This window comes from Strix uralensis, chromosome 1 (genome assembly GCF_047716275.1).
Source record: "Strix uralensis isolate ZFMK-TIS-50842 chromosome 1, bStrUra1, whole genome shotgun sequence".
Taxonomy (NCBI): Eukaryota; Metazoa; Chordata; class Aves; order Strigiformes; family Strigidae; genus Strix; species Strix uralensis.
In genome coordinates, this window is record NC_133972.1 from 20,307,434 (window position 1) to 20,330,018 (window position 22,585).

Here is a 22,585-nt window from a genome sequence, read left to right on the forward strand (position 1 = left end):
TGAGCACATAATCATGAAAGAAATTTTGGAGAGGCCAAAACCCTTCAGGTTCCTATGTGGGAATACCCAGATGTATCTGTAAATCATCTTTCACGGGTGCATATAGGGGACAAACTGCTCAGTGAAGTCATATCCATACAGCTAGGGCAAGTCTTTACAGCATTTCAAAAGTACATCAATCTAAGCAGGGCCATGGATGGGAAGTAGTGGTATATTTTTTCCTTTATTAGTGACTAGAACATTAGTGATCTGTTGAGTAACTAGGTAGAAGAACAGTAATTTGGGGAAAACAAGCTTCTAGACTGCAGTGCATACTTGCAAAGTTGTTAAAAATTGCTTCCTAAGTGAAAGTCTTTGTTGAAAATGAAAAAAAAAAAAATTCAAAACAGATTTCATTAAAATGAAATGCCTGCTGTATTGACAGAGGACTAAGGTAAACAACATCCAAATCTCAGGTTTGCATGCAATAAATAGTCAAGAAAGGACGTGTAGGAAGAGAGGAGACTTTGATTTTTTGCATTTCAGTTTCCTTGTTTTACAGACAGGCGACATCTAATGACAGATTTGCAAGGGCTGAGAGCGTCTGAACAGATAAGCTAGGAGAAAAACTTAGTTACCTCTGTGCAGATGAACCGACTATCATGGTGCTGGATATGAAGGGAATTTTTCCAGAGGACATCTTATTATAACAGCACATGGCATGGAGTCAGAAATGCTGACCATAAACCGCAGTGCCCTTTTGTTTATTGATAAGTGTAAGAATAGAGCCTGAGACAGACAGCCTAGACCAGGCATGAACGTTGCCATGAAAGATAAGGTAGCCAAATGTGAAACCTACAATAAATACAAGAAACAGAATGTGAAAAGTATTGAAATGACATTAAAACTTTGGATTTGAGAGTCCGAGTTTGGTTAAGGTCTTATTTTGACTTAAATTGGAAAGCTTCGCCCCGATTAGAGAACAACAGTATTTAAAAAAACAACCTGCTGCACAACACATCAAGTAATGAGATAGTAAAAACGTAACACACAAGAGGGCTGGTAAGAGACAGTTTTAGAATTTCTTAAGTTATCTGATATGGCCCAGAAATACCAAGGATTTTATTCAGTTCCAGCATTAAAATATTCAGGTAGATGAGAATGTCATTCTCTAAGTGCCCCCCGATTCTATAGATTTCATCTTAGCTCCAGCAAAATTGCTTAAAGAAATCTGATATAAAGCAAAAGAAATAGCAAAGTGAGATATGACAACAGGAAGAATTTCCTGCTTGATGTCCATCACGACATGCATTACAAGATGTAGGTGATACGTTGAATAGTACAGCATGACTCTTGCTCGGTCTAGTTGGAAATGTAGCTATTTCTAGAAGATTGGTGTCTGAGAAAAACATTTATTTGCCAGGGAAAAGACTATGCAGGCCAAATGCACATTTGCACATCTCTTGGAAATTGAATGGTTATCCAGAAGCTGTGAAAAATGCCTTCCGTGCACTGCTTCCTCAGCAGGCCTGCACACAGCACGTGCATGCATAATCTGCGGTGCTGTGCCGTGATCCTAATGGTCTCCTGTAAAACATCCTGTGATGTTAGGGCCAAGAGAGCACTCATTTATTGTGAGTTCCAGCTTTTCCGAATGACCTAAGTAGTGTGAAAGTGTACAGAGCTTTGTATTTCATTTCCAGGTATTTAAGCGTGCTTTTTCCTAAACAGCCTTTGGGGAGGGAAACAAATCAGATCAATTGATCTTTAGAGACCTAAAGAAATTAAATTAGTCTGGAGTCAGTTACTGCACTAAACCATCCAGTAATTGGATTGCTCCTTGTAACTGATTGAAAACAGCCTCTATCTGTAACAATATAGGGAGCTTTTCTTTATAGTAGATCTGAGAGAAAAACACATCTTTTTATGACATGATGACAGAAATTGCACTTTTTTAACCTAATTGAATATGATTTTATATATATGTGGCTTTAATGATTTCAGGCTTCCCACTCTAGATTTACGATCCTTATGTAGGAAATTCAAGCTGCAAATGCCTTTAGGATTAAATCTGTTTGCATTATATGTGTTGGAGTTAAAATAATATATGTAAAGGTAGTGAAATTTGCTGAATGGTAGAGGAGGTAGGCAACAGCAAAGCTATTGAAGTGCCTGTATTTTCTTTTGTTCCTGTCTAAATACCTTACAATGATTTCCTCGTACTCATAGCTACATATATGCAAAGCTTTTAACTACTGAAAAAGTCTCTGGTGAGTTTGGTATATATTGAATTTTCAGTAGGATGTGAGATTCCTTCTACCATCAACTCTTTCCATACATTACTTCTGGTAATCTATTTATGGCAACAGGGCAGACTTTATCTGGGGCTACTGTGATTAAGATAAGTTGCTGATTCACCTTTTGATCTTTTTACGTGGTATTTACATTTCCTCTATTATAAAAAGGCTCCCACAATGGTTGTGATTGAAAAACTGAACGTTTATTTAGCAGCAATTGTCAGAATGTGGAGCTTAACCTACTGTGATGTTGACTATGGGATGCCAAATGCAGTAATGTGGATGAACGTGATCTTTTTTAATGGTAACCTTTGTAAAGAAGACTAATGCAGGTTTTATAATGAGCAGTTCACTCTGAAGATAGGCTTTAAGGGAATATCTTTATGCTTCTGCTTAAGAAAAAACTTCCAAAGCCATAAAGGCTGCAAAATCAGAACCCAGCAGATTTATTTTTTTGTCTTGAGCCTGAAATTATCTTTTCAGTTGTCGTGAAGAATTAGCCGTTTAAAAATAAATAGATAAATAAATAAAACCATTGCAATTAAATATCATGCAAACAATCCAGTGAAAAAGGTGATCATTTCAAGAGTGTGAGCCAACAGAACTACTGAACTGTAAAATAATGATCAAACAAGAAATGGCAGATCATAATCATGATCTGAACGTTGCTTGTCTATTTGATTCAGTATGAGATAGGCAAGTTCACAGTGTGGACTCGTAACTATTAAAGAGACCTAAGCGAGTAAACCCATCTGCACAAGTCCAGTAACGCTTCTGGGAAGTAGATAGACAATGTGGAAAAGAGACAATTCAAGAGGCAAAGTATGGCTGCACACCCAAGTAAATTTTAGGCAGAGAAAGGAAGGATTGGGGGATGGGAGAAGCAAGAGAGCTGTATCCCAGCATCCCAGCTGGATTTGCATGGTAATCAGATTCTGAATTTTCCCCCGAGGAACTTCATGTCTGAGATGTGGAAATATGTTCTACCAGCTTACAAGGCTGTAAGCAAAATGGATGCTGATGCTCGGATGTGGGCATTGCTTTGTTGAAGTAGCAGTCAAAGCCATGCTTAATGATGTGCTGTCTGCAGCAGACCTCTCTTTCATCCCTACTCATCCCACAGAGATGTCTTCTGCCTGATTCCCACTGCTTACTGCTGGTCTAGAAGAACTTCCCTGACTCTTGAAAGCCCCCAACAGCCAGAAATATATACCCTCTATGACTTACTCCCATGTCCATGGTTAAGTAGGGCTTTGTCATAATTCTCCAACAAGTCAAACTCCCCAGATGATCTTTTATCCTCAGCTAGTTCTCAGTCTGCGAATGTCAGCAACCAGCCATGGGAGGTCATCTCTGATGTTTAGGTTGGCAGAAGTGAAGTCCTGAATTTAGAAAGGAACACCAGGGACTCTGGTGCCTAAATTCCTGGTATCTGATGCCATTCCAGATGTGCTGAGGTTACTTCAGCCTCCAGCTGCTGCTCCAGAGGGGTAGACGGATTGTTTGTATTTTTTGCATCATCCCTTCCAGACCACTGCAGAGGGGTTGGATATCTTAGGACATCTAGAAAGCCCTATCTGTCTACATTTAGACACCTGAAGCATTCCCTTCAAATCTAGTTCCTCCAACTCTGCATACTGGTAGCCAGGCAACTGTTCCGTTTTCCCAGCAGAAAACCCTCCATGAAACTTTTTCAGTTCCCAGGCTTTTAAGCACTCATACCCTGGCTCATTTTCCACTCAGGTATTCTGTTATCTATGTTTTCACTTGTGCAAAACAGTATAAAAAAGTTTTATTTTGCTAGTGTTTTCCACTCACCTGGTGCAGGTATATTGTGTGCGTAAGGGGAGGGGATGACGTCAGATCAGACCCATGGGTTCCACCCCAGAAGAAGTTTTCCAGGGTCTTCCCCCAATCCCAGTTTCACAGTACTGCTTGTCCTCACCTTTGTCTGGCAGTCAGAAAGAAATGGTTGCAGTCACTGGACGGAGATCTGTGGGGTTGGCTATGTTAGAGTTAAGTGTGTCACTGCATTTGGTGAAAAAAGATAGAGAGAAAAAGCTTTGACATACTTTGCGTGTGCTATTTTCCAAGGCAGAGAAGAGAAATGTAATTTTGTCTTTTTTTGTTGTTTGTTTGTTTGGGGTTTTTTTCCTTTCCCAGTATAAAGATAGCTGTTTTTCTCATTTTTATTTACAGTTGAGAGAAGTGGGGTAGGTATATTTAATAAACTCATGCTCCTTCATAAGTGTCATGACTTTTCCCATGTCATGGCTTCAGCCAGTCTACGTCACCTCCCTGCATATTATAGCTCTTGCAGAATTGCCATCAGTAGCCAGATGTTTATTGCGAGGGTACCAGTAAACACCGCTTTGGAGATACGTTTATTCTTTCCTCTGCAATCATCAAAACCTATTTTTTTCATAATTTAATTCTCATTTTCCTTCTTTCTTAAAATCATATGTATTCTTGGAGTATTGCATCCATCCAACATTTGACCAATAGTTTTGAATTTGTGTGAAAGTGTTTGGTGGCTCTGTATTAACTTTTGGGCCAAATTAAACTTCAGCTCATGTGAGCCAATGTAGTCTGATGGGCCCTGGTTCTTCCCTCATCGGAACTGGTTCAGTTTTAGTCTAAGCAGTTGTACTGGTTTTGGCTGGGGTAGAGTTAATTTTCTTTATAGTAGCTGGTATGGGGCTATGGTTTGGATTTGTGCTAGAAACAGTGTTAATAATTCAGGGATGTTTTAGTTATTGCTGAGCAGTGCTTATGCAGAGTTGAGGCCTTTTCTGCTCCTCATACCACCCCACCAGCGAGTAGGCTGGGGATGCACAAAAAGTTAGGAGGGGACAGAGCCAGGAGAGCTGACCCCAACTGACCAAAGGATATTCCATACCATGTGATGTCATGCTCAGCAATGAAAGCAGGAGGAAGAAGAAGGAAGGGGGGGACATTTGGAATGGTGGCATTTGTCTTCCCAACTAACCATTACGTGTGATGGAGCACTGGGGATGGCTGAGCACCTGCCTGCCTATGGGAAGTGGTGAATGAATTCCTTGTTTTGCTTTGCTTGCATGCATGGCTTTTGTTTTACTTATTAAACTGTCTTTGTTTCAACCCATGATTTTTTTCACTTTTACTCTTCTCATTCTCTCCCCTATCCCACCGTGGGGGGAGTGAGCGAGCAGCTGTATGGGGCTTGGTTGCCGGCTGGGGTTAAACTACGACAGTAGTGGAACGGAGCTACTTGGTTCTGGTCAAATATTTGATCTGTACCATGTCAGAGCTGAATTAGGTTCCTATGGTCAGCCTGTAATATTCATCTATCAGTATAAAAGCAGCTATATGTAGCAAATTAATATGTCTGTATGTTTATGCATGTGTAAAATAGTGACTAAAAGCCACAGGAACATGAAGGCTGAGTGATATCTGAACAGTGGTTCTGACAGTGTTTGTTGTTCACTCTTAGCTGCTGTTATGGAACTGTAGTTGTTCTTCCTGACGTGTTGGGGGTGGTTTTTTTATTTGGTTTTTGTTGTTTTGGGTTTTTTTACAGACTTGTTTTTAGCACTTGTGTCTTAGACAAATTAGTCATCTTTTCCCTTAAAAAAAATTCTACTACAGTGCAACTTCCGACAAGTTTATTTTTGTGCCTTCTCAGCCCATTTATTCCATCTGTCTTCACCTCACCTCACTTCTGATGTCTTCTGTTATCTGGGCTTTCTTCCAAACATACTAACTGGCAGCTACAAAAAAAGGAAACCTTTGAAATGCAGAACTAAAGAAGTCATTCAGGCTGCAAACTGATAATTCATACACTTTATATCCTGTTCTGTATTTTTCTTTGTGTTAAATTGAATGGCCAAGCAAAATAATGGTTGTCAGTCTTATTATTTTATTATTTTCTTTCTGTTATTTTTTTTTTTAATTAACATTGCCTTTTTCTTGTAAAGAAAAAGACAAAAACCAAAATAACAAACCCCATGACACAAGGAACTGGGCACGGATTCTGAGGATATCCTTACCTTTTTGCTTACCTAGCACTTGGATAATAAGGGCAAAAAGAGAAAACACTAACAGGTTGCTTAACTCTGCTCTGAAATTTGTACCTCTTGTAGCCATTCCCGAGACAGTAACTTCTGCAGAAGATATGAGTTCAGAGTGCTTGGATCTGCCACTGCTCTTTCTCACTGCAGACTGGCTTTTGCACATTGTCTTCAAAGGAGGTTGAACCTGGTTTCCAGTGGAATGAGTGGCTGCCATCAACTTCATCCTCTTTGGAGCTGTAGTATCGATCTAAGATGGATACTAACCCAGGCCTGGCTCCAGCAAGCTAGTTCTGGGTTAGCTTTTCTAACACCTTCTGCCAAAACCAGATATATTGCCTGAAGCCTCCTCATCCGAAATGGAGAAGACAGGCTTCCTGTCTCCATCCCCTGGGTGTGCTCTCTGCCAGATTCAGGAAAACCCATAGCTTCAGGTGCATGCAGCCACATAGCAGCATCAGTCATGACAGTGCCCTCTGGCCAGGTGAGCCCTCTTCCATATCAACAGGGTTTGTGGTCATGCACTTCAGAATCAGGATCATGGGGATCATCAGGCTGCTGTGAATGCACAGCTGAAGCAGAGTAACAGCAAAAGGAGCAGAAAAAAATGACACAAAGAAGCATCAAAGAGATGCCTGCTTTCACCTACAAAGAAGCACTGTTCTTTCATCTTGATTAAAGATCCTGCTCAGGGTAATCTGGGACTTTACCATCTCCCAAGAGAATTTCTGTAATCTGGGTTGACAGCAAAAGGAAGTGAGCATCCTCACGCAGGGCCTCGCTCCTCAGCTGCTTCCCAAGTCAGCTTTGTTTTCTGCCATCTCCCAGTTCATATCCATGGCTAGATCTTGGGTTTAGTCTGTAGAGTGTTAGTGAATCATTTGTCAGCTACATCAGGATTTTCCTATCTACTTTTGATCCTCTGGGACTACTCTCTATGTACAGGGCACTGTTAACTAAGCAAGGCCAAAGACTCAGTTTGTAGCTGCAAGACACAAAGTATCCGTAGCTGGAAGTTTAGTTTTTGGAATCAGTCGCCAGCAGGGACAAGAGTGAAATGTTCAGTCAAGAAGTTAAAACCTGCAGAATGGCAAGATGCTCCCTGTGCACCCTAAAACTTTGCTAATTGATAAATTCTCCCAACCTTTCACTTCCTTTGATTCCTGGTTCAAAATCTGCTGTTCTATTTCCTGCCCAAAGGAGAGAAGTGCTTCATTCATAATAAGCAGAGGTTTATTGACAGGGCTGGGCTCAAGGGGTGCTTCTGTCAGAATGCAGATCATTTGGATCAGCCTGAGCTCCTTTTCCCTATTACCTCTCCTCACATCTGTCCTGCCTCAGCATCTTCTCTGTGGGTGTGCTAGCCAATACAAGCTTAGGTTTTTCCTCTCCATTTGGCACATGGTTCCTCCTTCATTTTCTCAAACAGCTTCAGCCCTTAACTTGCTCTGCTCCAGCCTGTCATCTGCTACTATTATCCAGTTGTACACATAGCACAGCTTAATCATAGTAATATATGATGCCTGTGCATGTGTTTTTCCCCTCCTCTGGGTATTTACAAGATATCTGTGTGTTGAAGAGCAGTCTGGAAGACTGAAAATTATTGGTAGACCACACAAAAGTTTGACAGAAAGAAGACATCTTTCCTTTATCCAGCTGGCAGCTTGTGACCTCTCAAAACGAAGCTTATTGTTAATTTATTGCTAATAGAAAAAACTATGGAGTTCTAAGATACATTAAAAGGTAAAAATTGTTAGGTTCAAGTATTAGACAACAAGTGTCTGATCACAACGTAACAGAAGTACAGAAGCTGAACATTGAGTAACTTGAAGTCACTTTGTTCTTCAGCCAGTTTAGTGTGGATGAGCTCTGAAAAATACTAAGGAAAGCTTTAAAACAACTCCACCGTACCCTTCACTTGATAGTTTTTCTTATTGAGTAGAATCATAAAATAGCAACTATTGATTCACCATTCAGTGATTTTAAAAAGTATTTCCATAAATTCTCTGAACCTTGAGATATCTTGAGATATCTGAAGATGTTGCATACAGAACTATAAAGCCAGAGGTTTAAAATAATATCTTTCCCTCTTAGTAGCAGTATTATTATTATAATGTTTTGGAATTTAAAAAAATTTAGTTTATTGGTCCACTCTACAGAGCACCATATTCTGGATATCCTAAAGAGTTCACACTTCCATAAACAGAATTTTAAGATTTTGAGATTTAAATCCTTTTGGCCCTCGTTGAAAAAAGAGTATAAGCAGGATCCTGTGTTCCAGATTTCCAGCTTTGTTCCTGCATTTTGAACTAGATATCACAGGCACTGAAATCTTGTTGTTTAAGTTTTGCTTCCTTTTATACATCTACCTTGGAGAAAGTCCTAAAGCACCTACCTCTTTAAAGGGTCTTTAAAGGGTGGAGGAGATTGGCCTCCTCTTCCCAATCTATGTGGGAAACTCCACAAGTTTCCATAGATTAGATGAGTTTTAACTCCTTTTTTCTCCAAGAAGATCTGATGTCTGGGTGGTGTTCTCTGAGCATGAAATATTTGAGCATGATGCAGAGACCACCATCCCTTTCCCTTGAAACACAAAGGGAAGGATAGATTATCACTTAACTTGGGTCCAGGATGGGGGAGACCTGAGTGCAGACTTTAGCTCTTGTTTTTCTAGGTGGAAGAAACAGTGCATGGTGGGATAACTCAGAGATATACTTCATGAGTGGAGAAAATATACCACTTCTTGTTTTTCTTTGTTTCCTTTTGCATGCTTAGGTGGTTTCCTGCTTAGCCTTTGCATTTCATAGGTCTGTTTGGAGGTTTATATGCAGCATGTGTGGTATATACAAAGAAGAGTGTCCACCTGAAGGCTGTGGGGGCCAGGTGCCTAAATTCTGGTGCGAATCTCAATGCTTTGCGCTCATGATATGAATCATAGCCACAACCTCTAAAATGAAAAATTTAGTAGGCGTGTTGTGATTATAGCATAAACCACCAACAGGGTTAGGCAAGATAAGCATATACAGTTTTGAATGTTAAATCCCAGCTGCACAAAAGGAACTGCTTCTGTGAAATTAGTTGTTTTCCCTGATCCAGATTTCCTTGTTAGACTGCTCCTTCTGCCATAAAAAACTTTGCTTCTTGTGCCAATGAATGAGATTAATCTTCTAAAACCTTTAACATATTACCTGCAACATTACAACATTAAAAATAAATAAATAAACCTACCACATAGTTCCCTGGTTTCAAACTTTGCAGATTCAGGGTTCACTAAAAAGTCATCTCTTTTTCCTTTAAAAGAAGACAACCATATAGAATAATAGAGTTCTCTGTCTAGCATACAAACCCATCTGGAAAGAATTTAGTCTGCAATAATTGTGGGCATTTGATTTAGCTTTAAATCCCTCTAGGTAATTCAAATGTAAATTTATTGGGGTGAGTTTATCCCCAAACCACCATTGGATCCAATGTTTTAGAGATGAATTTGGCCCACTGCACTAAAACTAGAGCCTGCATTGTTTCTGTTGCATCAGGATCTTATTACATGCTGTAATGTCCATTGTTATAAGCAAACCTTTACTAGAAATAAAGTCAATAGAGACAATACAGACAATCACCTGAATCATATTTATGTTTCAGACCTCTAAAGATTATTAATTCTTTGGTTATGAATATGTTTATAAACTGGTATCTAAATCACTCAGACAACACTGGTCTAATTCATTATTCTGTTATTCTGTACGCATCTGAGATAATCTTTCTGGCTAAGTAAAATTCTTTGCATTTCACATTCTGCTTCAGAAAAAAAAGTTTCAAGAGGCATTCAGCACATAATGTAAACAATGCCATCTGTCTTTTTCTTTGTAAAATCTTCTTCGAGATAGTCCCGATATGCCTACTGTTTTCAATCACTTAAAAGGCAGTAATTCAATTATATCATCCTCTGTGTAGGAACTGCCATTGCTTTCAGTCCACTTCCAAGCCTGACACAAGTAAATCACTTTGATAAGATCCCCTTTTTATTTATTTTTTTCTGAGGAGACTAGCATAAGTAATGATGCCAGTGATAGACCAAGGACAAAATGACCATAATGGGCTTTCTGTAGGAAAGGAAAACATGTGCCATTGTGATTTATTGTGTTACTTGGAAAATATTTTTCCTTGGAATTTCTGCAACAGCCACGCTCTCTGAGCAAAGGGCATTAGCAAGTATGAATGGCAAAATGGTAAATTCAGACCAAACCTTCACCAAGCAGCAGATTTAAACAGCTCTCAATGCCTAGATTTCTTAAACGAGAACAGAAGGTCAAAGCCATTTTGGAAATGTGCCTCGGTCGTATTCATCTTTGGTATAATGCCACCTACTTACATGGAAACACGCTGGGAATGTGTAAGGTTGGATCTTCCTTACAAACTGCTATGGCTTATCATGCAGATATGCCTTCCTTCTATTTAAAAATTGTTTGGGTGACTTCAGTGCTTTGTGCCACCAGCAAGGCGGGGTCCTGGCAGACACGTCTAACCTCCCAGAATAGACGTGGCACGAGATTGGTAGTATCTGTAGACTTCCTGCTATGAACTGGCCTCAACTCTGATGCTGAGAGAGCATGGTTAGAGCTGAGCTGTTTCTGGACACATCTATCTCTTGCCCCTGATTTCAAAAAAATTGGAGAGGGCTAAATGAGGTGGTCATGTGTGGTATGAAAGTTTGTTTGAAAGGAGGTGGACCACAGGTGCCTCTTTGAACCCAGACTGATCACTAAGCACAAATAACCCCAGAGCTTATGTTTTCAAATTTATGAAGAGTGCTGGTCTTATATTCACTATCCTGAGACCAGGAAATGCAGTGGGAAGTTCATGCTATTTTGCTGAAGAAGCAGTACCACGCAGGTAAGAGGTGATCAGCAATGTTAAAACACCACAGGCCAAGTTCGGCATTTCCAGTGACATGCTATGAGGTAACCATTTTGTTAAGTAATTTGGGAGATTCTGTGTGAGAAAGCTGTGGTCTGAACAGGGAAAAGGCAGCATGTTCATTGTATTTAACCTAATGAATTAGGAGGCTCTTTTGAATGTTATTGATACAGTAGGTTGTTTCCTTTCACAGAGAAAGCGTGGAGAGCCTTATCCAAAAGCATTCCTATGCCCGATCCCCCATTCGAACCTATGGAGGAGAAGATGATCTTGGAGAAGACAGCCAGGCAACACAAAGTAGAGGTAGGAAAATTTGCTCATGAGATAAATTGAGGTGACCTAATTATGCTTGAGAAAAGGAGGACCACAGTCAGTACTGTGGTACTCTGAAGCATTTCTCTGTGTCTCTCTGCCATGAAGTCCTATCATGAAGAAGAATACTTGTTACCTTACGGCTCTTCTGGATATCTGATATGCCCATGGCACTGATGTGGGTGGAGAATTCAGGACGGAGCTCTAGAGATGCCTATACAGCCTTTGCCATCAGAACAGAACTATCTCTGCTTCCTTTTCAAGATGGCTGAAAACCAGGCAACTTCATTAATGTGGTGCTGAGAACAAGCTAACACTCCTCAACCCTGGGCAGGACTTATTAGCTGGGCCTCAGCACCATTTGTAAAGTACTGTGTAGATGTGCCATTTGCTGCCCCTCCAGCCTTCTGTGAACAGAGGACTTTGTTCTGACCATCTTCAACCATGCTGTGGTTAACCTGCTTTGCCTCTACAGGAAGAAAAGTCCATGGCTCCCTGGAAAACTGATGTTTAATTGCTATCTCTTGGTCTCTAAAAGGTGCTTTTCCTGCTGAGGCAATTCACCTCAAATTTGTCTACTTTAGCAGTCTCAAAAGTAGTAGCAAGACAGTTGTTCTTTGTGGGTATACTTGCTGGACAAATTGCATCTGTCATAATTTGCCACTGGAAATAGATCTCAAATCCATCCTGTGGGATCGTTGACTAGCATAAACTTGTGTTGCATTATACTTTGCATGTTGACTTTGTGACCTGCCTGATATGCAACAGCCACTTGAGGTAAAGCAGTTCTATCTGCCTTCCGACTGGCAGTGCCCTTGTCTTGTCCTCTAACTTCATACAGTGTTGCTAAGATAAGAGCATTATTTCTGGTCATAAGCTCTTTGGACTTGTGCAGGGAAAACACACTTATTTTTAACCACAAGTTGCTCTTCAACAAAGTGTGATTAGGTGAGCTTGTTCATACATCTCTATTCTAAGACCAGTTCCTTAGATTGTGGAGTTTCTAAAGCAGCTCCTCAGCTGGTACGATGGCATCTTTTCACAGACTTCTGAGGGATTACCTTGCTTCATGTCAGTTTAGATCCTAGGCCAGTTATTGTTGAAGACAGTGTTAAATTTTACCTTGTCAGAAGTGCTTGGAGCAAGGCACTCTCTCTCTCCAAGAATTAAATTTCTCCCTGGTATGATGTCCTCCTTTGGGAGTGACAAAGTGAATGAGGTGAACCTCAGTATGAGAGATGGCCATTAAAGTCTTTCTCTTTTGAAGAGAATCCCTAGGAAGGTGTCATAGGAGGAAAGAATAGTTTATTACAATTAATTTTATGTAAAATATATACAGTTCTTCATGTACAGTTCTGCATTTGCTCACAATATGGCAAATGAGTAAGTGAGGAAGATGATGAGTTGTGGCAACCAACTTTTTTCTGATCTGGAAGCCATATGCTAGCATAGGATGTGATTGTTCTGGGCAACCAGAGGCATGCACAGAGGGTAAAACACACTGCTCTTGCAGATGAATAACTGGTACTGCCTTCACTCTCTGTTTAGGTCTGGTGTCCTTAAATAAGGAAAAGTCCTCCAAGATATGAGGAGAGAAATAATGATCTTACTGAAACTCTCAGATGTTTTAATTTCTTCTGACGCATTTTAAAACTACCTTGCATGAAAAATTGAGGGATGCCCTTCCATACGTATGAGAGCTGACAGCCAAATACATACATGTTGCTGGGTGGTGTGTGTTGCAGGCTCTCTGAGGCCTTGGCTGCCTCAGAATTGCTATGGCACATTTCTTTGGTGCTGGCAAATGTGGTATGTGAGACTTTTCGGAGTACTAAGTTGCAATTAGAGACCACTGCAGTTGGAGGAAAGGCTGCTTATGGATGTTCCTCATGAGAATTACAGAATCATAGAATAGTTTGTGTTGGAAGGGATCTTTAAAGGTCATCTAGTCCAACCCCCCTGCAATGACAGGGACATCTTCAACTAGATCAGGTTGCTCAGAGCCCCATCCAACCTGACCTTGAATGTGTCCAGGGATGGGGCATCTACCACCTCTCTGGGAAACCTGTTCCAGTGTTTCACCACCCTCATTGTAAAAAATTTCTTCCTTATAGCTAGTCTAAATCTACCCTCTTTTAGTTTAAAACCATTGCCCCTTGTCCTGTTGCAACAGGTCCTGCTAAAAAGTTTGTCCCCATCTTTCTTATAGGCCCCCTTTAGGTACTGGAAGGCTGCTATCAGGTCTCCCCGGATCTTTCTCTTCTCCAGGCTGAACAATCCCAACTCTCTCAGCCTTTCTTCATAGGAGAGGTGTTCCATACCTCTGATCATGAGAAGGAATCATATACTTTATTCTGTTTAGAACAAAGAAAGTCTATCACTGCTATTTATCTCTAATTACTTCAGCACCCACCCAGAGCATTCTCAGCTCAGGCAATTTCAGCCATCTAAAGATGGAAGTGGCTAGCCTTCAGTAGTATATTTATCACAAGCAGTCTATTTTCAAAGGAATTAACAGATATGAAATATATAAATCCAATTAAAACTCTTTAATGCATAATGTCTGGGTGCCTCTGCTCCAGTATCCACACACAGGATTCATAGTAGACACCTGGAATGGAGCCAAATGTAAACCTTCTAGGCAAATCCAGATTCGCATCCCGCTTTCCCTGTAGTGCAATAATGCTCAGATATCCCCTGCTTCGTAATGGGTTTTGCTCTGGTCTGTCAGTATAGTGTTATCCTTATAGTTTGGCTCTGGATCCTAACTTCCCAGCAGTTAGGATTTGGTTCAATGGTAGGGCCAGAATTGGGTTCAAGTCTGTTTCTAGTGCTGAATTGACACAATTTCTCTTTCCTGTTACTAGGCCATTTTCCTTGTTTCATTAAGCAGAGGAGGAATTAATCATGAGTAGCTCTGTTTTGAGAATATATCCCTAGAGAGATTTATGATTTTTAAAAAATAATAGTTTTTGTTTTTTCTTTCTATTGTTGTTTGCTTATAGCTTTGTTTTGAATTGTTTGCTTATAGCTTTGTTTTGAATATGTGGCTATGATTGGTTAGTATACAATAAGTTTACCTTGACAGATAGATGTCTTTATATTTTTTCTTTTCACAGTTTGGATGAACATATCTTCTAGAATCAGATTTACAAAACTAATACCTGTTGTAAAATTTGTTGTTTCAGAATGTTTTGCAATATTGGCTTGAAATTGTATTTTGTCAAATATTCTTGCCTGTGGATTTATTTCTTAAAGTAAGAGACATTTTCTCAATGGATGAAGTTGAACAAGAAAGAAAATACAGAAGGAACATGAGCTGCATTATTGTTTGAATAGGAATAAAAATTAAGAGTTTATTTATAGGATTTTATTGGATTTCCCATTTCTAGAAATCAGACACCTGATGATAACCAGATGCATAGAGGAACTGCAGAGGTGAAGGGCAACATTGTCACCAGATTATTTGAAAATGACCATGTATAATTATACAAACAAATTATTCAATGTTTCCCCAAAATTTTACTGTCAAAATAAAATAAGTAGTTCAAATTTAAGAAGTCATTTTTCCTTTTTTTTATGATTCTGCAGTTGTCAGAGAAAAAGTGTTTTAGAGGTGGAAGGTTTGTGAAAATAATTTTTGGAACTTTTCAGATTAAAAAAACACCAAAGAAAACACTTCCATTTGATCAAAGGTAGATAATTGCCCTGAGAGAAAGTTTTTAATATTTTTGTGCATTTCACTTAAAACCCTCCATCTCTTACTATGATTTAACTTTAGTGTTTTTTCTTAGAGCACTGTACACAGTTGGAAAAATAACAAATGTTTTGACATTTTAGAATTTTGTTCTATATTTTTGAAAAAGTGAGATTGAGTGAATAGATGCAGTGTTGACAAGTTTTACTGGGGTAAAAAAAAAAAGGGGGGGGGAGGGAACTTGTAGTGCAAATTACTTTTTCCTGCATTTTAGCCAGACTGAAATTTTAGCAAAAAATAACCAGTTCTACTGAGGATCTGATGTAAAAATCTACAAACATGCCTTCAAAAGAGGGGTGTAATGCAGTTAGATTCCACGTCAGAGTAGATGCTTCAGTGTTTAGTGGCAGCATTACAAGGTTCTTCGGTGTTTAATACCAAAAATATCCAACGTGCAAAGCTGATTTTACTGTTCAAGCTACTACAACCAGCTTCTTAAAATGGAAATTTGTCTAAGATGTAGTGATAAAGGACAGCAACTGGCAAATAATAATATGAAGAAAGATGAGAGAGAAGTATTTGGGAAGTATTTCCAATGACAACTTGTCATTAAAATCAGTCTTGCTGTGAAAGACACTATTTCTTCCTTTTTGCTATTTTACCAGCTTTGTGTGTTGCAGTGCAAACATCAGGCGTTCTTTCTCTTTGCTTGCAGGATCAGCCTTTACAACATCTGATAACCTGTCCCTCAGTTCCTGGGTATCCTCCTCAACCAGTTTTCCTGGATTTCAGCATCCACAGTCTTTGAGTGCCCTGGGTACCAGCACTGCATCCATAGCTACACCCATTCCTCATCCAATCCAAGGATCTCTGCCTCCGTACAGCCGCCTGGGAATGCCTCTTACACCCTCTGCTATAGCCAGCTCCATGCAAGGTAGTGGCCCCACTTTCCCTTCCTTCCACATGCCTAGGTACCACCATTATTTTCAGCAGGGTCCTTATGCAGCTATCCAGGGACTGCGTCACTCTTCTGCAGTGATGACGCCGTTTGTATGAGTGACGTAAGACAAGAGAAACACAAGATTTTAAATGTGCAAGTTTGGTATGAAAAAAACAAGGGACCTTCCCAAAAGGCCTGTGGCAGGAGTTCTGAACTCATAACAAACCAGCTAAGAAAATGCATTATGGATATAGATTCCTCTGTTGAGGGATCACGAGAAGAGAGCATGCAGCTTGGAGCTGCTCACAGATCTATCTGTAACACAGCTGAAATGGATCCCAAAGTTCCCAGGATTTTTGGTCACGTATGGCTTGTTCCAAAGGTGCATTATACCTAGGGGAAAGAGATTACATTTATGCAGCAGTGTACAAATTAATTGTGTATAGGTCTTTTTTCATATGCTAGAAAAATTCTGAAAAAGGCAATACTCTTACTCATCTTCATCTCTTCTTGTGACTGATGAGCATCTAAACAGAAAAAATGTATTGCTATAACTTTGAGCATGTTTTAGGCTATCTCAGCACACATTTGCTGGGAATGGGACAAAGTGGAGAAGACCACTGTCCTTTTTAAAAGACTGGCTTATATTCACCAAAAGCAGTATTTCTTAGTTGCTACTATAATTCCAAAGAGAAAATTATTAACAAATCTTTCTTTCTTTGTTTCTTTCACAAAACACTTATCAGTTCCAAAAAAGAACTGTGTTACAGGACTGTAGCAGTAATGATGTATTCTGTCCTTCAGTCTGAAAATGAGTTTGTCCTATATCCTAGGAGGAGCAATTTAACTGTCTATTAAGGTATGATGAAGGAAAATGTTGATTTGGGAAAATCTGTTACTTAAACTTAGAAACCCAAGATATCAAATCTTTAAATCAATTCTTCTTTGCTGCTGCACTTGACACTGAAGACCTGCTTCTAGCTGCAAATGTGTATCGAGTTAACTGAATTTCAGGCTAGATCAGTCTATAGACTCTCCAGATCAAACTATAATCAATGGACTGGTATAAGATGAGTGGCATTGGAGTGTTCGTCTGATTTTCTCGGGTTTGGTCATGGCTGTTGTTATACAAGCTCTTTTGCCAGGAAAATGAGGGTTGTACTGTCTGTTTTTCCATGTCCCTGTAGAATGGTGGAGTTTCCTTGGGAAAATGCCAGTGAAAAACTTCACATGTGACTTTTTTTAGTTCATATCTGCCTTTTTTCAGTTATTAATTAGGGATTTTATTCAAAGTACTGTCCACTTTTTCTAGTATGATATGTCTGATGCAACAGAGGAACTGAAGAGGTATAAGAAAAAATGACCTCTCTGCAGAGAGCTAGCATGAGTCCTTTGCACTGCTGAAAAGACTACCAGTGTGATGCTGGTTTTCTGTGTGGCAGGAGCTGGGATTTCACTGTAAATAAGAAGTCAACACAGAGTTTCTGTGTAGAGTTGCATCCAAGTTATAGATGATAACACATTTACTGATAAAAAGGAACTAGCAATCCAATCTCATATATTAAAGATTTGTGTGGAGCTGGAACACAGAGTGGAATACAGACTTCTTTGGCACTATTCTCCTCTACTTTTGACCAGTGTGTGTTGGTATCGTATGGTAAGAAGTAGAGTGCAGTACACTGAGTCACATACTTCCCATCTCTGTGAAGTGCAAGGCAAGTGACGTGCCTTTTTTTGTCTCATTGCCTCATCTTACATGCCCCATCACACAGAGCAGTGACAACCTCCCAGGCTTTTCCCAGTTTCTACTGTAGGCCAGTACTTGCATTCCACAGATAAGGGCCATCTTTATGTATTTCCCAGTAGCTGAATTTAAAATCTTGTCAAATTGGCCATTTAAATCACCTCAGCTATCTGCAGTATCATTCTAATTTCCCTTTATTCACTGTTGGACCTGCTGATAAAAAAATGACCTGAGGCATTTTGCAACTTCTGTGCTGAATGAAAATGAACTTTTATTTACAGTTTCTGAGTTCAGAGCTACTACAAGGAGTTCCATAAATGAATATAATAGGCCAAGCTCTGCAGTATTTAAATGGCTTAGAATCAGACACTGAAGTTGGCTTGATGTACCCAAATATTAGATTTTGCTCCAGGTTATTAGATTCACCTGACAAGTGCATGTTGTAAGGTTGTGTCTACTTATGACTTGTTTTGATACAAATGCTCTATTTTTCAGGAAATTAAATGATTCTGGCCTCACAACATCATAACTCTTCAAGTACATATATGATTCCACAGAAATGAGAATTTCAGGGCAGATTTGGAAGAAAATTTTAATCCCTCTCCTTCAGTTGCTTGACTTCTCTTAGAGTTGTATGAAAGCCCTATGATGACATGCACTAAAGCGTGTGGGGAAATTCTTTTATCTATTTCCCTCTGCAGCTTCATTAACTTATCTAGAGTTGCAGGGGATATGGTTAGGTTCAGAATTCAAGCCAGTGGCTTTAATGTTGATATTTCCATCGGGAAATGGTCAAGTAAGTAGGCAGCTTTTACACGACTGCACAAATAAGTTCGGAACAGGTAGGCTGATTTAGGCATGCTTGACAAGTCACATAAAGCCTGATCGTACATTGACCTGTCCTTCCTTCATGAACCAAATTCAGAGAAATAAACTGTACAATCTCTTTAGTCCAGTCCCAGTCCCTGTTCTGAAAACACCATTATTTGGCATGCAGAAATGCCCCTGATACTGTTTCAGAGAAAATTCTCCAGGGCCTTCTTGAAGAATGAAACTGGATTTCGACAACATCGTTGACAAAAAATATTAAATGACAGATACGTGTTTTTCACTACAAATAAAATGTGATTCATATCTGAAAAACTATGGCAGGAGACTGTCCCTGTATAAAAATGTGATAAGGCCAATTCCTTATCCAAATTCTTTGTGAGAAGCCTCATACTGTAGATGATGCAGAACTATCTGTCAAAATCCACAGCTAGATTTTTCCAGTCAGATCAAGTCTCAGTGTGCTCATACCTGCCGGCACTTCTCTCTGGCATATGCTGCTCTTCAACTGTTTAATTCCTTTGCATCAGAAACCCACTGGGTTCCCCACTAATGCAGAATCATGGGCAGATTCCAAGCAAGGGAACAAAGGCAGCTTGTGAGAGCCTTCCCCAGGAATAAGGTCAATAGGTATATCCAGTTGTCACCTCCTCTTCTTTGCCCTCAAAATCCTACCTCCAAAACCTGTTGTGTAGAGTTGAGGTTGAGGGGATTAAGTTCACAGAGACCGCAGGCCACCCAGCAAGGAGGTCTTTCCACCTCACAAGGTTTCTTCTCCATGTCTCTCTCACCTTCCTGTGGGCAGGGGCAGCATGGGAGTGATTCCAGGGACAAAATTCCCGCCCTACTGAAGTCAGATGCGAATTTCTTGACTGCAGTGGAGACAGGATTTCATTCAACATTCTCACCTAAAAATAAAGTCTAACTGTAAGAACAGTGACTGTAGCAACAGCAACGATATAGGAACTCTACAGAAAAGACTAAAACCCCACTACAAATCAGCTTTAGCACTGATTTCACAATTGGAAGAAAATTAATGTAAATTCATAATTAATCAGTTAAAGAGTAAAATTGCTTTTCCTTAAAAAAAATTATCTGTACTACTCTGAGAATAACTCAATATAATTTATTTAAGGAGTTGCTGTACTGCTGTCAAAGCTATATCACTTTCAGGACAGAACATCTGTTGCTGGTAGATGGTCTAGGAATGCCAAATATAATCTAGAGTTTATTTTCCAGTATAATTCACATTTTTATATCCCATGAGAAGTACTCTTCACCTTTATGAGCTCTCTTGGCTGAGCAAACTGGTACTGGTTTATGTTGTTGGGTTTTTTAAAAGAAAGGTGGAGAGAACGTGCCTGAATATGCTTTTCAAAGAGAATAAGATTATCCTCTAAAGTGTTACAAGTACTTTTAGGTGTTTTCTGGATTACCATTTTATCCATAGATAGACAACAGCCTCAGGTCTTTTATCCAACAAAGGCATCCCAAAGACTAACAAAGCTGATTTAGATGCATTTGTCTGATTATTTTTTTTTAGTACTACTTTTGGAGCTCTGAGAATCTAGACATGAAAAACATTTTGAATTTGGCCGTTTGGTTTGCAGTGTTGCTTTATACAGCCTGAAGCACTGTCAAAGACAGAAATTCAATGCCACTGGGTTTCAGTGGTACTCTTCTAGATATAAACTGACAAACAAGCATACACCAAGTGGATAAAGGTACAGAGTTTCTAATGGAAATGCTTCTTCATGAGTTCAGAGATGGTAAGTTGTAGGATAGCTAACATACTTGGTAGTACAACCTACAAAATGCAATTGCAAATTTTTTCCCAGAAGGCTTTATCCATGGAGGCCAGGACACTGCATGAGTGTGTACGCATAAGAAGATGTTGCTGCTTCCAACATCCAGCAAGCACCAACCAGCATTTGAAAATGAACCTCTTTTAAACTGAAAACATTTGGGCTGGCAACTTGATTATGCACTACAGCCTCTTTATGTGCGTGTACTATAGGGAAACAGAAATATCAATGAAAATTATTGCAAAAACCTGGGGAGCTTTCCAAAACTGTAAGTTAATATAAATTGTGGTAATTTACCCCTAGATAAGGGATAAAATCAACAGTGAGATCAATGTAACACTTAGGGATCCTTATCTGGGAGAGAGCTATGGCCACAGTGCTCACACTCATCATCTGCAGAGGGATGACATTCACTCAAGGCAAGATTAATTTTGGTTTTAGTGAGATCTTATTCTCACTATTCCTTACAGAGCATTTTTTGCTGCAGGAGATGTGGTTTCTTTACTAACCACTTACTTGCCGGCCAGAGGATTTATGTATTATTCTGTAATAAACTGTCCTTGCATATAGTCTCTAGTATATCAAATGACAACTTCTTTTTCTTTATTTTATCTTTTTAAAAGAAAACTAAGCAGTGATTTAAGTAAACTCTGAAGTAACTTTTTATGATAGTTTAAGGACAAAAAATACAGTTTGCTGTATTTTACCTTTAGCACATTTAAACAATCTTTTCTTTCTTTTTTTTTTTTTTTTTTTTTTTAAATGTACCTTCAGAAACATGAGGAAAGTTTTGGTTTCAAAATAAGGAAGGTAGAAAACTGGATGTAACCTCTTTAACAGAATGTACCACAGTTCTGCTGTTTGCTGTGTTGACTTTGTTGTTTATAATGCATTGCGTGAGCACATTCACCATGTACTGCAGTGTGTGTTTGTGTGTATGGGGTGGGGGTAGGGGGAAATCTTTTTATGGAAAAAGAAGTTATGAACATAAACTATGAAGCAACATCTAATGAAAAGTTTCTTTTTAAGTGCAATATATTTATTTCTGCTAGAAATATAATATCAACATTATGTAATATTTGAAGCATTAAATGTTATTTGTAAACAGCTTAAAATTATATATATATATCACAAAAATTGTACAGAAGTGCAAATGTGTGGATATTCAGTTTCTTTCATTAAAATATTGGGTGTTTTGATATATCATTCTTATTTAGCCAAATCTTTCTGCTTCTGTTGTTTATCCTCTAACCAAGTCACTGAGTGCAGTGGAACCAGAGACGGATTTTTCTGAGAGCTCACAGAATCCAGTAGGGCTGCTCATCTGCAAAAAAAAGTCTATATGTTGGATCCGTATGGAGTGATAGTTGTACTATAGTTAAATACAATTGTAGTTTGCATATAGTTACACAAATGATTTTTTTCAAAGTGCCTTGCAATCATATTCAGAAAAATTGCTGGTTTTGCCACCAGAGTCCAAATAAAGTGGCTAAAATATGGGGTTCCAGGGTCCCCAAGTTAGTAAACAGAGACCTAGGAAACAGCTTAAGAAGAAAGTGGAAAGGAATTAGGTCTGTTTAGTCTGGAGAACTGAAGATTGTGGAAAGTTACAATAAAGCTTTCAAATGTATGAAGAATGTAAAGAAGCAAGGAATAAATTCCTCTCAGTATCTGCTGTGGGCTTCTATTTAATAGGATTTTATTTCTATTTTAATAGCATATATTAAAGCAAGGGAGATTTACCCGAGACATCTAAGATATTCAAAGAAGAGGGATAGTGAAGCAGAGCACTGGATCGCCTGGAGAAGATAAGGAGCAATGTCTATCACTGGAAGTCTTTAAGAACAGGTTGAACACGCATTAGTCAAGAATGATGTGATTTGAGCTAATCTTGCCTTGGGACAACCAGATGATCTCTTGAGGTGCTTCCAAGCTTTCTGAGAGAGCCATCCCTTAAAGCAGCTTCTGACAAAAACCTACACACTTGCAGCCCAGCTTGTCCTCAAATTGAGATCAGCTG

At 39.2% G+C, this 22,585-nt stretch overlaps 1 protein-coding gene across 1 annotated transcript in view; it reads left to right on the top strand.

Moving 5' to 3' along the window:
- The window catches only part of TBX20 (T-box transcription factor 20), a 41,083-nt gene extending 19,319 nt beyond the window's left edge, over positions 1-21,764 (top strand). The window contains exons 7-8 of the mRNA XM_074858661.1: positions 11,433-11,542; positions 15,964-21,764. Of these exons, the coding sequence (XP_074714762.1) occupies positions 11,433-11,542; positions 15,964-16,304 (451 nt within the window). The 3' untranslated portion in view covers positions 16,305-21,764. The remainder of the gene's footprint in view (positions 1-11,432; positions 11,543-15,963) is intronic.
- Positions 21,765-22,585: the final 821 nt, after the last annotated feature.